The 16,558-nt window shown below is 47.1% G+C and overlaps 1 protein-coding gene across 8 annotated transcripts in view; it reads left to right on the top strand.

The window, feature by feature from the left end:
- The window catches only part of TANC2 (tetratricopeptide repeat, ankyrin repeat and coiled-coil containing 2), a 247,598-nt gene that overhangs the window by 133,650 nt on the left and 97,390 nt on the right, over window positions 1-16,558 (top strand). For all 8 annotated transcript variants that reach the window (XM_055697501.1, XM_055697497.1, XM_055697495.1 and 5 more), the window contains 2 exons: window positions 6,241-6,389; window positions 13,273-13,459. In XM_055697501.1, coding sequence (XP_055553476.1) covers window positions 6,241-6,389; window positions 13,273-13,459 — 336 coding nt within the window. The remainder of the gene's footprint in view (window positions 1-6,240; window positions 6,390-13,272; window positions 13,460-16,558) is intronic.

Raw genomic sequence — 16,558 nt, 5'->3', positions numbered from 1 at the left:
ATATTTACCCTGCCCACTTGTCTGTGGTGGGATTTAAGTTGGTGGGACCATTTTCCATTGTTCTCGCAGAACTACTCAGGATCTGAAGAGCAGCAGTACAAAAACTGGCTGTTAAATTGATGGGGTGGGGGGAGGGTAGCCTTTGTCCCTTATTGGTGAAATTTTTAAAAATATCCTCTTGATGTAAACAAGACGAATGAAAAATACTCATTAATTCTGAGATTAGGAGGATGTGCAGAAATGGTCAAGGGCATTTTCCAAAAACAGCTCAAGTGTATCCAGAATAATTTAAAGCAGATGTACATAATAATGGGACAGATTCAGGTCACATGGAGAGAGGGAAGTAGTTAGATAAAACTCTACAGTTATGTAATTGAAGATCAAATTCACAAATGGTATTTTTTTCTGGTGTTCCATAGGTGCTCGCTCTTGGCATATAACAATTGTATTTTTTTTCTTTGCTCATTTAAGAGTTTTTGATTTTTAAGCTACAGCATTTTCATGTCCAGGCAAATTCTGTGATGGGTGCCGCTAAGTGAACTGTTACCCAGTTCTTCTTGTGAGACACTTGCTGAAATAGATTTCAGATGTTTTTGAAGTAAAAGTATAACCATTACACCAAAAATACTCTCTGGAGTAAAGACGCATTGTTATTGTCTCCCAGGGGCACTACCCTGCATCATTCATCTGTAAGATCAGACGATGGTAGCTATCAAACAAGTCACAGAATTGCAAAATGAATCATAAAGAAATTTCATTTGCTTGTAAGCAATTGCAGCTGAAATGTGGCAGATTTTATTACAGGAATTGAAAGACGGAACAGAAATGCTTTTTTGAAATGATAATGTTCAAAAACATTGTACATTTTGAATGCTTTCTTGAAAAGAGCAAACCTAATAACTGTGCTTATAAAATGATATATTTGATTTTCAAGGAAATGCCATGAACATTTAGGAGCACTTACGAACTCCATCCTGCTGCATGTGACGTTAACGGAGGTGTCAGAGCTGACCCCTTCAAAAATACTGAGGGTAACTGTAGGTAAGGCATCCGAGAGAGCTGCCAGGATCCGTAAAATTGCTCCTAAAGGGCCTAAATCAGGTCAATTCCAGGGTGAATTGCAGAGGTCGCCTGACGTATTTAAAGTGGGTTGGATTTTTTGAAGGGAGGAAGGATTAGAGGTATTAAATTGCTTGACAAGCTCAGGTTATAATGTTTCTAATTCGGCATTTTTGCAGTTCAGTAAAAAAAATAACTGTCATTAACTGCAAAGGATGGCAAAAGTAGCTGGGAAGCGGGAGGTGTGCACTGCTGCGACCTGGTGCAACTCTGGGAGCTAGATTATTTTTTAAATAGCAATAATAATCATCAAAAAGGCTCTGCATGTGTGCCTTAGGTATCTACACTCCTTTTGAAGCTTCTAAATAATGGATTGTTGGGTTTAATTATTTATTATTCCTAATTACTTAGGTGTAATATTTGAAAATTGTTCTTGCACTGCGATGTGGGTGGAGAGCGCTGGCAGATTTGTGGCAGAGAGATGCTCTGTCTCCTGCATCCCCTGCACCCCCCGCGGAGCCCTGGTGACCTTATTGCTCAGCTCTGCCCCACTCCCCACCCCTCCTCCCGGTTGACTGATCCATCGATCGATCGATCTCCCAGCCCAGCACTTCAGCGTCTGCCTCAACAAGCTTCTCTGTCCCCCCGGCTGCCCTGCCATTGGCACACAAGCTCTCCTTAGCGAGATGACCTCCCAGCTTTCCAGACCTCAGATCTAATTAACCTTCTGCTTGTCTCCCGCGTCCATCCGATCCTCTTGTGCGTATAATTCAATCCAGAAGCAAAATAAATAAATAAATAAGAAATAGTAGCACGCTTCTCAAGGGCTAGAGATGGAGGAATCACATGTTCTTGTTTTCTTCTTTCCCTTGCTTCTGCTTTCAAAGTAATTAAGTCCCACTTGGAATTTTTTCCCATTACTGTGAGGACTGGGCCCCTCGCGCGGGAGCGCTGGGTACAGGTACGGGAGCTGGTGCCAGTTTGGGATTCCCGTTCTGCCCCGGCTCTGTGCTGGGGGACGGGGAGCTCTGGCCCTGCGGATTTTCCCTTCTGCCCGTTCCACCTCGGGATCGCTCCGTGCGTGCAGCGGCGTTAAGGCTGCAGGCGCTGACGTGACTGTTTCCCGCATTCTTCTGCTCCGATAGATCAAAATGCCAGATAGCCTAAACACGTGCAGTGTTTTAATCTGAAAGGACAACCTGCTTCATGTCTCTGGAGGAGCTTTTTATTTATTTCTGACATATAATGCTGCAGTTACCTGTCTCTTCTGAAGACTAAGGATTAGAAGAAAGGAGTATCCTTCGCCGTAGCTTTTTGGTGACTGCCTAAAATTCGATCGCATGTTTCATGGAGTCTTTCCAATATTATTCTTTCTCTTTCACTTTTTTGAAGATACCTTTATTTTATGTATAGCTCACTGCAGAAGAATCTGAATGTCTTATTTTCAAGTCCATTTGTTTTTGCAGAGCAAAGTGAGGTTGGCTGCTTACATTTTTCTTCCACAAAAAAAAAAAAAAAAAAAAAAAAATCCCTGTGCTGCTTAGACAAATTACCTCTCCTTCCAACCAGGCTACAGCTTTTGAGACTAATCTATCTTGGAGCTGTCCATGGATTTTTATTTATGCTATTAGAAATAAGCAATTCACTTCAATGTATTTGTAGTCTGCGGGCTGTATCTGTGATGAAAGTCCTTGGACTAGTGGCAAACATCTAGTAAATCTCTTTTAGTTTTGACTTCAGTACCTGAAATGCTGACTCTGGGTTTGCGGCACTTTGCCTTGAAATTAAACACAACAAATTCCAATGGGGAAAAGTTTCTCTATTAAGTTCTTTGGAAATGTTTTTTGGTAAGATTCAGAAAAGGCATTTATCACGTGGGGGTCTGTAACCGCAGCAGTGTGTGCAAAGACGGCGTAATCCGGAGTAGTTTCAACTCTGGCTGAAGCTGGGGATGGCAGTGATGTGCCAGGGGTCCCTCCAGGGTCCCATCGGTGCCAGCCAGGCTGGGGGATGCTGCACTGGGGCTGGCATCCCTGCTGTCCCTCCTGCCCCTCCTGTCCCTCCCATGGCCATGTCACTGCAGCGGGCTCAGCGTGAGGAACCTTCTGCTTTACAACCAAACAAGCCACAAATGACTGGACCCGGCTGCCCAAGGATGTCAGCTGGGATGGAAGTGCCGGTGCCATGGCTGGTTTAGCTGGTCCCTGCAGTGCCCCAGGACCCTTCCCCGCCGGGTGCCTTTTGTCTCTCTATGTACAGATACACCCATCCTGCTGACCATGAGGGAACGTGAAGTTAGACGGTCTCTACAACTCCTTGAAATCCTCGTGTGCATGCAAGGAGTTGGAGAGCGAAGCGGTTTTTTTATATTTGTTTAAAATTCCTGGCACTAAGAATTTTCTGATAAGCTTTTAACAGTGCCGAGTGTCGGTGCAGGAGCGTGCGAGCTGATGCAGATCCTGAGCCGTGTCGGGATCCCTGGAATCCACCGCTTGGCTTCAGGTTTGCGTGTGCATCGCTGGGCAGTTTGTTAGCGTTTATTGATATACTAGAGGTTGCTGATTTGAGTTGCCTGTAGTATGTGCATTTGAGCTGCAGTGGTTTGTTATAGCAATAGTGTCAGAATTCCTAAAATATCTCCGGCAGGTTCTGTTACTGGCTGTGCACTCGCATTTCCCCCGTGAGGTTGGGGGAGCCGAGTGTGCTGAAGCGTGTGTAAAATTTGGCTGCAGCATCAACTGGATAGCACGCATGGCAAGGGAGGAAAAAAAACCAGTTATGCCCTTTCATTGAACTTAGAAAAGGGAGTATTAGGTCTTACTGTCAACCTTGAAAGGCAAGTTACAGCTTCTTTCCATAATACCCATTCACAGGCATCTCAGAGCTGTTATGTCTCTTCTTTGACACTCAGTTAAATGACTGCACTTATTTTTAGAGACCTAACCAAAAGAGGGAATAATCCAGTACAGTAGCGCTTTGCCTAAGTTCAAAGTTATCTGTACTTTGAAAGCCACATTATAATAATTGATAGTTCTACACGGAACGTGATGCTCAGGGAGCTCAGCTGCTTCCCTGGCAGCTCCCGATGCCTCGTGCTGGGAGCAGCATCTCGCAGGTGAATCAGGCGGTTGTTATCCTCAGCATCTTCTGTGCTCTTATGCAGTAACAGGGATGAGCTCGTATTTTTCTTTATTTTACAAGTGCAGATCAGCTTTGTGCCCCTTGGAGGTGTTTTAGGGGTGGTATAGAAGGGGGGAGGTTTAAGGACGAGGCTAAATCCAGCCCCCAAGGAGCAAGTTGTTGTGTTTGGCTGGGAGCGGAGCTGAGCGGAGCCGAAGGAGCCAGCGCTGCCCTGCGCCCTCCCTGGGGTGGGCAGCGTGGGCCTGGGGCCGGCTCTCCCCCTCTGCTGGGGTGGGTGGGTCGGCACAGTTTGGGTATTATTAATATCGTGTTCTGAAAACAGAATGGGGAATGCATAATAGGCTTCTGATAATTATGCACGGAGCCATATCCTAGATACAGGTATCTAGGATAAATTCTAAAAGTCTACTTTTTAAAAGAAAAAAAATAACCTTGGAAATAAAAGTCTCTATAATTTTCATTTTACATAAAGGTATCTGTGCTGGATTTGACTCCCTGAGATAGTAAATGCCCACAGATTGAATGTGGGTGGTCAGCAGATCAGAAAATTGGGCCATCCATCTAAATTTGTCTCCCTCTTAAATCTATCCTATTCACGTCAGCGTTGTTTAAAGCTGTACAATAGGGATTCAATAACTTAAAGGCAGCTTCTATTATCATACGATATAATCCATTTTCATAACAGTGAAGTCACCGTGTACGGACTGCTCCAGATGCTCATCTCCTGGAGCTGGCGGTGCTTGTGAATGCAGGCGTGCTTGCATGTGAGATGCTCCCGGATTTTTAATTTGCACTAGTGCAGGTGAGACACAGCAAAATCACTCCGAGCATTCACGAGATGTACATTAGGAGTTTAAAGGGGAATTTCTGGAAGCAACTGGCTGAAATTTGCTGAGGTTTTGTACATAGCCCAGTTTCTGTGATTTGTGGTTTGCAGTTACAGTTATCAAACAGCAGTATTTAAAGTGACATCTTTTCACTGTAGCTTTAGGGTGAGTGCTGGGGCACCCCCCAGCCAGGACGGAGCTGGGCTCTTTTCCAGATTGTACATTATCAAATGAATAATTAACTGTAAACTCATTGCAAATCCTAATTAGTCTCCTTCCTACAACTGCACTAAACATAGTGTTGCTTCAGCGTGACGTGGAAAGAACTTGACCTTCAGGCTTTAATGCCGCAGGGAAGAACTTGACGTTCAGAACCCAACTTACCTTTGTCATACTGCAAATCGGATTTTTTTTTTATTACAAAATTAGAAAGATACAGATATGTCTGTATATGTGCCTGGCCTCTGTCCCGGTGTGCATTGCTAGCTGGAAGCTTGGCTGTGCTGCTCATCCCACAGGCAGCAGAAAAAAATTTAGGAAAAATTATCTGGAATGTTGGTTTTGACCTGTGTTATAGTCTTGATGGGGAATTGGCAGGTGGGCTTTGCTTTGTATCCTGGCCTGTACTGCACAGGGAGGTTTGGGGTGTGGAGAGCCGTGCTTTCTACGGAACCGTGAGCGTGTTGGGACCAGCAGGTGATGGTGGAAGATGCTCACGGGTTTTCTGTCCCGTTCTGTGCCGTTAAGCGCTCGGTGGCGCAGGGTGGCTGCTCTGCATCTCATGGCGTGCTTTCAAAATGGCACATGGAGCCTCAGTTTCTCTGCAGGTGACTTGGAAGTAGTTTTTGCATGCGGGAGGAGAGGGAAGGCTCCCCCTTCTCCGTTGCTGCTCTGGGAAATCCTCTTCCCTGGTGGCTGTGGTACTTCGGTGTGGGGAGAGCCAGGTGGCCGTGCTTGCCGCCCTGGGAGGCGCCGAGAAGGAGCAATGAGAGGAGAGGTGGCAGCTCATGTTAGAAGAAACGTATTGACGGCTGGAGCAATGCATAACCTGAGATTAATGACCAGCATATAACATTAAACCAGACTTGACTAACCTGAAAACCCAGATACCATTGCCGCAGCATGGAAAGTTAGCAGTGTTTTGTTGGTAAAATCACAGAGCGGTAGCCAAGGTAAACAATTCCAGTCTGAATCTGTTTTTCTTCCCGTTTAGGTGACACTGAGCAGGAGCTGGGACCCCCTCCGTCCGTAGATGAGGCAGCAAACACACTCATGACTCGCCTGGGCTTCCTCCTGGGAGAGAAAGTGACGGAGGTACAGCCAGGGCCCCAGTACAGCATGGAGGTGCAGGACGAGAACCAGGTACGACCCCCCCGTCCTGCTCGTACGGCAGCCACTGCCCAGGTTGTGCCCCACATGCAGCCACAGGCGAGAGCGGATATTTGCTAATTATGTGGCAGCTGAGTGTCTCATAACGGTGAAATAATTGTTATGAGGTAGAAGGTTGTATCTCCTCAGTAAGCAGTGACTCATCAGTACAGTGCGGCAGTCCACGTTTTGGGGATCAGCTGCTGCCGTGTGAAGCAGCTTCTGTTGTTTTTCTGTTTCTGCAAACATTGTAGGAGTGGGTAGCATTTCTAATCAGATTATAGTGACCAAAATAATCCGTGCTTTCATGACATCTTCTATGCAATATTTCAAAAGTGCTTTAGCAACATTACATAAAGGCTCGCAGTTTCTCCAGGAAGGAGAGGTAAGTAGTAATAGTATGATTTTACAGATAGTCACAGTTTTCGCTTGTGTTTGCTGAACAAGGTGATTTCATGCTTGAAAACAGATACAGAAAGCAAATCATAAAAATCTTTATTGTGGTGGAGCTTGTTGCATCCCCTGTGTCAGGCTGAAAAGCAAAACAGCAAAAAAGCTCAGGGCTACAATGTAGATTTTGTGGAAACTGCCCGAGTTTCTTCCTCTTCCTCGATCCTGGACCGTGTACCTGTTCCTAGTGGTGTTGGTAAGATGGGAATGAAGCTAGGAGACAGGTTTTTTCCTTTTTTATTTTATTTTTTAAATATTGATATATGGGTAGTCTAATAGCCCATGTAGCAGGAGCCCACTTCCAGTTCTGTCTCCTTGAAACAGTAATGGCACGACTCCAACCAGTCGCACCGGTGTTGGACATGGGCACGGTTCAGGGGCTGTGGCTTAAGGGCCTGAATTCCTTAAAAAAGGGTCGGGGAAAAGTGGCAGCCAAGAGGAGTCCTCAGGAGACAGTGGTGGACCCCTTGGAGTGGGTCCAGAGGGGCCACAAGAGTGGTCCGAGGGGTGGAGAGGTGGGGGGACCTCAAAGCCTCCCAGTGCCTGGTGCTGGGAGCTGGGGGGGTTCAGCCTGGGGAAGGCTCCAGGGGGGACCTCAGAGCCCTCCCAGTGCCTGGTGGAGGCTTACACGAAACAGGGGGACAGACGTTTTTGGTCCTGTTGCAGTAGGGCGAGGGGTGATGGTTTTAAACTGGAAGAGGGGAGACTGAGACCAGGCACAAGGAAGAATTTGACAGAGTGTGGTGGGACCCTGGCGGAGGTTGCCCCGCGAGGTGGTGGAAGCCCACCCCTGGGAACAGGCATGGCCAGGCTGGACGGGGCTCTGCGCCAGGTGGGCTAGTTACAGATGCCCCCCTCATTGCGGGGGGGTGGGCTAGATGGCCTTGGGAGGCCCCATCCCACCCAAAGGTCGCTGTGAGGATGGTCTCTGCACCTTCAGGCTGGGTTCCCACCACGTCCCACGTCTGTCCGGCCCCCGCTGCAGGCTGGACCAGCAGGTTTTGAATCTTCTGCATGGGCTAAAGTATGCCTGAGAGCCAAGAAATGTGTTCTTGTAAATTTTTTAACACATTCATTAAGCTTTCAACGCTTTCATTGATTTTTTTTTTTTTTTAATGCAAGTTGTGGTGGATTTGAAATGTACATTACTATACATTGTGCTAGAAAATGTACTTTTAACAGGCACCTATTTGAGCTGAATACTTCAAAGCCAAGCAGAGCTTTCTACTATAAATGGTTCCTTTTGTTGTTGCCTTTTGACAAAAATTAAAATCCCATCCAATGATGTCTTTGGAGAATAAATAAAAGAAAAATCTAAAAAGAAACAGCAGAGAGTTGTCCTCTAAAATAGATTGATATCTTGGGCTGTCTGCTAATTTTTGCATGAAAAAGTTTTCCAGGGCCTTTGAATGCTATTCATGTGCTGGTGAAGATAAAGAGAGGCTGGTTCCTCAATTACCAAGTTAATTTTTTTTTTCTTTCTTTGTGAGCATCTCCCGCTGTCAGCACTTGCCTAGAACCGCAGGGTGCTGGAGGTCGGAGATGACTCTGGAGGTCCCATCCAGCCGCCTGCTGGAGGCAGGGCTAGCGTCCAAACCGGACCGCCTTGCTCAGGGCTGGTCCAGGTGAGTTCTGATGCTCTCCACGGATGGAGACGGACAGGCTCTGGGCAGCCTGTTCTGGGGCTTGGCGACTCCGGTTGTGAAGGACTTCTTCCTTCTGCCCAACACATCATGGCCCGGGTACAGCCGGTGACGTAGTGTCATGTCCTTTCCCTTTGCACCCCTCAGAGGAGCACGGGGGTGCCTTTCCTGCATCCCCCTGCCGACGGCGGGATGCTGCGGGTGTCCCTCCATGCGGTTTAGCTGTCTCTTCTCCAGGTGGATGGAACCCTTTCCATCAGCCTCTCCTCCAGCCATCCCACAGTCCTGGTGGCCCTCCTCTGGCTCCTGTCATTTACCGCTGGCCGTCTCAGGACATGAAGCCTGGCCAAGCCAAAGCTGCCACTGAATTGCAGCGCATGTCCCGAAAATCCAGCTCACCTTCCCAAATTGAATTTCTTCAGCTACCCCACCCAAAGTACTGTTGGAAATCACACGGTGAGATGTCTGTGGGATTTGCAAAGATTAATTCTTCCATTAATCATTAATTAATTAAAATCTGATTGAGACTTTGACTACTAGTTTGCACTTGAATTTAAAAAGGAGAACAATTTTCTAGGTTTAAAATGTGTTAATTTCCATGGCCTGGGCGAAGAAAATGTTCTTTGTATCGAAAGCTGGGACTCGGCTGCTGCTTGTTATTCTAACCATGCTTTGCCTTCTCAAGCGAGAAAATAATTATTTGCAATCTTACCAGGGCTTGAGCTAAAGTGGAGATAAGGTGTAGAGGTGTTTTCAGTAAAACTGCCCCAATCTGTAAATCGGCACGTTGCATTCTCATTCGGTTGCCTTATTTTGAATAAGTCAAAGGATATATTCTCTAATCCAGATCGCTATGGAATTGTGTGGTTTATGTGCTGTCTCTTCCTTAATCGTGCCTTCCTTAATGAGAGATCGCAAACGCTAAAGAATAAATCCTTTTTCTCCTACTTTATGGGAAACTATTTTTTAAACTGCACCGGCTGCCAGAGAAGCACAAAGGACAATGAGACTGTGACAGAACAGTGTAATTTTTCAAGGCTTAGCGAAAATGTGACAGATGAAACAGCAGCAATAATAATACAGAATGTTCTGTCAATGGAAATTTATATTTAAAACTTGCACAGAGGAACATTTTTCTATATCAATACAAAAATAAAACATGTCAATCAATGCCAAGTGATATACAGTGTTATTTAGTAATTTCCAGTTGCAAGTAGCTTGTTCTTAGGGGGCTGCATTGATAGCACTACAAATAAAAAAGAATTTAGGAGTATATCACTTTTGGCTTTTCATGAAACAATAGTGTTATCAGCTGAAGGGAAGATGAGCCTACTGTTCTTGCACTGCATTTTAATGTGCTTTGAAGTGTAATTTTTCTGTGTTTTCAGGTTAGCGGATGTTATTTTGTTAGTACTGGGGTAAGTTTCAGCAAAGATTTGTTTAAAATCACAGGTGAAACTGACACAGAAAAACCTCACCCTGGAAGATTTATGCTCGTAATAATGCTTCACAGGCTGAAAGATCCCACGTGGGAGCTGATTAAATTTTTAGATGCTGCAGTATGAGGTTGGCAGGCACCTCTGGCGATCGTCCAGTCCCACCCACCCGCTCAGAGCGGGGCCAGCTCGCAGCAGGTTGCTCAGGACCGTCTCCGCTCGGGATTTGAATATCCCTGTATCACCCGTGTCAGATGCTCCAGTTGTCTCTGTAGTCCATGGCCGGACTCGCTCCGGTATCCCCACCTGCCACCAGTACTCCCCGTACTGGGGAGGCCAGACCTGGGTGCAGCGCTCCAGGTGTGGTCCCACCGGAGCGCAGTAGAGGAGACGCATCCATCACCTTCACCCGCCAGCAGCCCAGGATGCCCTTGGCCTTCCTTGTCCAAACTTAGAAATTATGTTATCTGAAACTTGATGCAGTTCATGGTGCTGTCAGCGAGTTAAAGAAAATGAATATTGGAAAAGGTGATTTAATAGCTCAGGTGTGCTGATGGAGTCCGATCAGCTGTGATAAACCAGAAGAGACAGTTCCGCTGTGGTGGGTAGCTCTGTGAAAACATCTGCTTGATACATAGCAGCAATCTGAAAAGAGCCCCGTGGTAGGTTAGATTAAGAAGAATAAACCCCAGCAATTTTAAGGGGGGGGGGGGCGGGGCGGGGGGGAAATCATGGGGTATTTTCATTGAATACTGACAGAAAAGTAGTTTAAAATTTGGCCACTAGAATTAATGACTTAGGAATAATTCTGCAAACTTAAAAAGAGATTTACAAAAATCAGTATGGTATTCAGACATCTGAAAAGATTGTGGCATGAGAAGATGAAAAAGGTTCGTTGAGAGAGAGGGCGTCTGACAGGTGATGTAACAAATGTGTGAAACCAGAATATACTGGGACCCAGAATTTATAGAGCAGTCAGCTTGCCTGCCATTCCTAGAAGGCTGCAGGGGAAAAAAAAGAGATGTATTTCGAAGTACCTGGAACGTATAAGAATGGAAAATAACAATAGCGGTGACCCACTAGCGGCACGGCAAATTGGATGGGGAGAGGAAGGCGTTGGGTTGCTTCTCCCGAGTGCTTCAGCTGCCGATGTGGTGGCAGCCATCTCCTTCGCTGGTGGGCGTTTTGCCTGGGTACCGGAGGGAGAGCATCAATTATCACGGAAATACTCACACGGTTCATTGTCTACCGCGTTGCGGTCTCTCCATGTAATATATGAACGTGCCCGTGGAGCTGTCACATTAGCGCTTCGTCCCCAGTTTGTCGATGTGCTAATCCATGTTCAGGCTACTCTGTAATTAAGTTAAGATCGATGCAGCTGCGCTGGCCTGAAGGCAGAGGCATGGGGCAAGGGAGGGGGATGCCTGCCTCGGTGCCACCCCGTCCCGCCGCAGGCAGGGATGCTCCATTTCACCTCACATGCCGGGGCTGGAGTGTTTACACTCTGAGTAAGGATTTTTACAAACCCCATTGGGATACCTTGGACAAATGAGATGGCTTCCTGGTAGCTACACATGGTATCTGCCTTCTAATTTAAAAATCAGTAAATCTTTCACATGTTCTACTCACAAAAGTCTGTCCCAGGCATTTTTTCAGCTTCAAGTATGAAATAGTGCGGAAGGGGGGGTGGGGGAAAAAAAAGAGATGTCAAACCCGCTCTGCAGTTTGCAAGCATGGTGCTCTCTGTGGTTACCTTGGGTTCAAATGACATGGAAAGAGGAATACAAATCTGTACAATCATTAGGGAAATATTCGCACAGAATAAAAGAAACCTCATTTAAGCAAATTCCAAATGGGGAATTAACCTCTGCAGTTCCTTTCTTGAGACCAGTATCATTTTACAACAGTGAGTAAGATGCTGTCCGCAGAGGCTAACTACGGCAAGAGAGCACGGGGACAGTGTTCTGCAGCGTCCCCTGAGAAGGGGGAGATGGGGTCACCTCCCCTCTGCGGGGGCTGAAAGAGGAATTTAAGGGATGATCACATGCTCAAAAGCCCATTTATTATTTTTTTTAAGAGCTCTCTTTGTGCACCCCCATCTACGGGAGGGAGGTGGGCTGCTGGGCTGCCCAGGGCGAGGGTGCCCGCTCCTGGGTGCTCGCACCCCGGCAGGGTGCCCACCCTGGGGCACGGGGCTTCGTTCTGTGGGAGGCAGACGCTGAAGCTGCCCGTCTTAAGGTGATTCCCAGGTGTCTGCTCTGCAGCCCAGCCTGAGGGTGACGGAGTTGCTGTGCTGGGGGAAGACGAGCATCTCCCCGTGCTGCGCAGCCGTTCTGGCTCCCTGCAGATGCTCTGGGGCTTCCCTCCAGGGAGGAGAACCTTTTGCCGGGGAAGTTTCTGTATCCAGCAGCCTGTGGTTAAAACAAGGGCGCTGTCTTGTGTCGCAGCTTCTCTCAAATTGAATTCCAGGGCTTTGTTTTCTTAATAAACTAATCTCTGTGCGCATATCACATATATATCACATGTATAAACTCTTGCAGGTTTTTTGCACACCATATCTTACAGGGCCTTTCCAAAATAATGCTGAAAGCACCAGATTTTTCGTGCTGCTGCATTTTTTTTTATTATTTTTTTTTGCTCTGCCTTTGGAGAGCAACCCCTATTACATTTCTGGTGGGTTTTTTTCTTTTTTTTTTAACTTTTATCTGGTGGGGAAGCCATGCCTGGGTGGGGAAGGGCTGCCTCACATCTAGATGAGGGATTTCAAGCTTCCTCCTTGCAAGGATGTAAAAGCACTGTTGTTTTTCTTGAATGGAGGAAACATTTACAAAGCAAAATAAAAATTGCAGCTCCACGGAGGTTTGGGAGCAGGCAGAAGGGACCCAGAGGTCTTTGTAGGGTTTTCTGGTCGTGCTGTAAGTGGAGGTGAGATCACGCTGTGTGCTTACCTGTGATGTAAGCATGTGCGATACATGCTGTATCGTGATTTTTGCTTATTTGTGCTTTTGCTTTTTTATATTTTTTTTTACTTCCAGTTCAACACTAACAAAATGATCGCAGTTCCTAATAAAGGAAGGAATTAGGCTTTTAGTAAATACCACTGTATTTCTGTTTTCTGTGTTGCCTATTGAACATGGAAGCTGGAGTCTGTAAGGCACACAGCAGCAAACGAGCGCAGTGTCTGCATTTTCCCAGGTGCGTGGTGGCACGGCGGGCATTGTGAACAGTAAAGCGCTTTTTAACTCCACCGTACTGAGCAGATCCTCAAGTATGAGCTATAATGAGACTTTCCCCCCTGCCCCGTGCCTGGCTGCGGTGAGTGACGTGTTCCCTCTTGCCGTTTTTCAGAGCTCGGCCGTGACGCAGCGCATCAGCCCCTGCTCCACGCTGACCAGCAGCACGGCCTCGCCGCCGGCCAGCAGCCCCTGCTCCACCCTGCCACCCGTCAGCACCAGCGTCACGGCCAAGGACTGCACCTACGGCGCCGTCACCAGCCCCACCTCCACGCTGGAGAGCAGGGACAGCGGAATCATCGGTGAGTCCTGCCACCTCCTCCCCCTCGCTCTGCTGCCTGCCCACACAGTCATCGGTGGCACTGGCCGAACAAGTTACTCAAGATAATCAACGCGTGTTCGCTAATTAACGCGATGGTTTTGCATTATCCAAGTTAATGCTGTGGTGACCCGAGGTGGATGGTGCCCCTCTGTCTGCCACTCATCGTAGGGAAAGCTGTGTAGAGTCGGTGCAGGTTGGGATGCATGAAGTTAATAAGTAAATTAATCGATGCAAAATTTTGGAACTTGTTTAAATGGTGAAAGAGGAAGGGTTTTATCTTTCTTCTCCTATTTTTGTATCCCAACTTTACCTTTTTGTTCCTTGCAATCTTTCTTCCCAATGCCTCCTTTAACTCTAGCGGGGTTATTGGGGCTTTTTTCTACCAAGTTTTTCTTTTGTTCTGTGTCCTCTCCTTCAGCTGCTGTCCGTGTGAGGTTCGTATTTAGAACCTTCTAATTTAAGAGAGATGCCAGCTTTTTTTTCACCCAGTAAGGAAGATGGGACGGTCTCGGTGCCAGATACAGGAATTTCAGAGGCATCTATTTTTCAGCATTTTCCTTCCCTTAATGTCATTTAGTCCATAGCCACTGCTCTGATGTCAGAGGAAAGAGAATGGATGATGGCATCATGTTCATAATTCAAATACTGTTGGATTGCATTATTATAAATGTAAAAGACTGATTGATTACCTTCTGTGCCCCGTGAGTGTCACTGCCACCCTCCCGGTGACTCTGTGCCTCAGAAGTGACCTGCTGCTCTTAAGCTCAGCCTTGGGCAGGAGCTGGGTTAAATTAATGCAGATTTCAGTGAATTTTTGTAGCTGCTGTAGCAGGTTTTTCATTCAAGCGGTCTGTAGGTTGCAAGTGTAAAGGATCTTGGGAAAATAACAGGCACTGATTAATTTCTGTTCAGTGGCCGTAAAGGTGCAACAGGAGGAGAGCGATGTCTGTGTAACGTCAGGCGGGATGGTCCTCCCTTGAGTTGTCCTTGCCACGTGTGAGTGTTTCTCCAGCTAAGAAGATTTTACTTTGCCAACGGTTTAGTAGTGCTTACAAAAACCCAGAAAGGAAGGTTGATAATTTAGGGAGGTTAGTTGTACTAGTGATTAATATTTTCCTTGGCTGATCAAGAAACCTGGGCTTGGTTCAGCTCCTGTGTGCCACAGCAACCTTTGTAGCACTTCTGCCTGCGTGATCTTCGAATGCAAATATGTAAGCTATTCTGAGCCGCAGACCGAAGTAGGTTAATGAATTCTGGGAGAAGTCCTTGCAGTATCACACACCCATCGTTCTCTGCTCAGGATGCCCCATGGCAGAGCTTCACCCCATCCAGCCTGCCCCTTGCCGCCCGGGTGGGCTGGGGGGGCCACGCTCAGTAGAAGTGGAGGCTCAATTCCAGCCGGGTCCTGCCTCCATTCTAAGACCTGAATGAAGCCCGAAGCGGAGCAGCAGACTCGGTAAAAAAGCGCGTGCTCTGCTTTTTCGAGCTGCTCTTGCCCATGAGACCCGTGGGTGCAGGCAGTGCCATCGCGTGGGGCGATCGGCTCGGCGCAGCAGGGCTGTGGGGCTGCACTTGGGCTTCCTCGGGGCTTTCTTGTCCAGGTGGAAGCCCGAGGAGCTGTGGGCAGCCTTTCTGCTGCACTCACAGAAGCAGCAGCGTGACCCCGATGCCTGATGTGGTAAAGTATTGAGTCTCTTTGCTCAGCCTTTCTGCCCTATCCCTTTTTTCAGTAGCTCTATAGTAATTAATTTTTAAGTCTGGAATGTTCACCCCAACCACCGCCACCCCAGGAAGGTTCTCTCTTCGAGGTTCTTCTGTCAGGAACGTAGATTTTCCCATGGAAACTTGGGAAATAATAGAAGGTGTCTTATCCCAAGGCTATGTTAATGTATCCCAGATGGAAGAGTCGTGTAAAAGTATGTTCGTGTGGAGTAGGGGAAGGACTTCTCACGGCTTTTCTCTGCTGGTGTTTGCACTCAATGGGAAACAAGAGCCTCCTTCTCCCCTTGTTTCTCTCCCCCTTTATTTTGACAATAACATTTTCAACACCTTCTTACTCTGGCATTTGATAGAAGCTGAACAGCTGTAACAAATTGTGGGGAAAACAGTCTTCTCCCGTCATCCTTTCCAGCAGTGAAAAAAAAAAATTGGGAGGTTTTCCACGAAGTCTGTTTTTCTGTACCTCCGCTGTCTTCTGCAAGCGTGAGGTCAGCTGGAGCCGGGGGGGCTGTTTCCCGGTGAGAGATGGATGCGCAGTTTGGTCCTTGCCCTCCGGCCGCGGTGGGAACCGGGTGTGTGGTGATGGTGAAAGGTGCTCTCTGCATGACAGCGGTTCCCTAGAATTATTTTCACTGCAGAACGGAGCGGACAAATTGTCCGCATGCAGGGAGCGAGACCCACCTTGCGCTTCGCGCTCCCCTTGGGAACAGATCGGCTGCTTCGTTTCTGGAGGGTCAGGGATCAGGTTTCCCTTTCGGTTGCATTCCTTGATTATCAGATACAGATCTTGGATGCATGTCCCTTGCTCGTGTTTGTTCCCTGCAAGGTTGGCTGGGATGACGTGGCTTTTGGTCTGAGCAGCTTTGCGTGGTACCTCAAAAGTGTAAATCTGCTGGAGATTTCCCTGTCAAAGCTACTTGTGGTTTGGTGTGTAGAAAAAGAGTAAACATTTCCCTAGGTGTTTTGTGTTTCCTGAGTCACGGTCCCTCCCGCTCCTCCCAAATAACTGCTTTAAGCTATTAGCTCATGAGCTCCCAGAAGGTGTATTTTTCTAATAGGCAGTTCCAATAAATATATTTTATTTATTATAAATAAATAAATATATCTTATTCACCCTGATAAAAGCTTTGGTTCGGGGAAGATCTCTGGATCTCTGCCTGAGCTGCAAGGAGCATCACCTCCAAATCTCGCGATCAGGAGTAGCCACCGAATTTCATATTTTAAAAATACAGAGGCTTTAACACGTGTCCCAGAAGGTTAGCGTGCCCTTTGTCAAATATTTGAGAATCGGCAAAGGGCAGAAAACCATTAATCAAGGTGGGAAGCTGATCCTACAGCATTACGTATGCTTGTGGCTCTC

The sequence above is a fragment of the Falco cherrug genome, chromosome 20 (genome assembly GCF_023634085.1).
Source record: "Falco cherrug isolate bFalChe1 chromosome 20, bFalChe1.pri, whole genome shotgun sequence".
Classification (NCBI taxonomy): Eukaryota; Metazoa; Chordata; class Aves; order Falconiformes; family Falconidae; genus Falco; species Falco cherrug.
The sequence above is the reverse complement of the archived record's forward strand: the minus strand, read 5'-3'. Positions and strand labels throughout refer to the sequence as shown.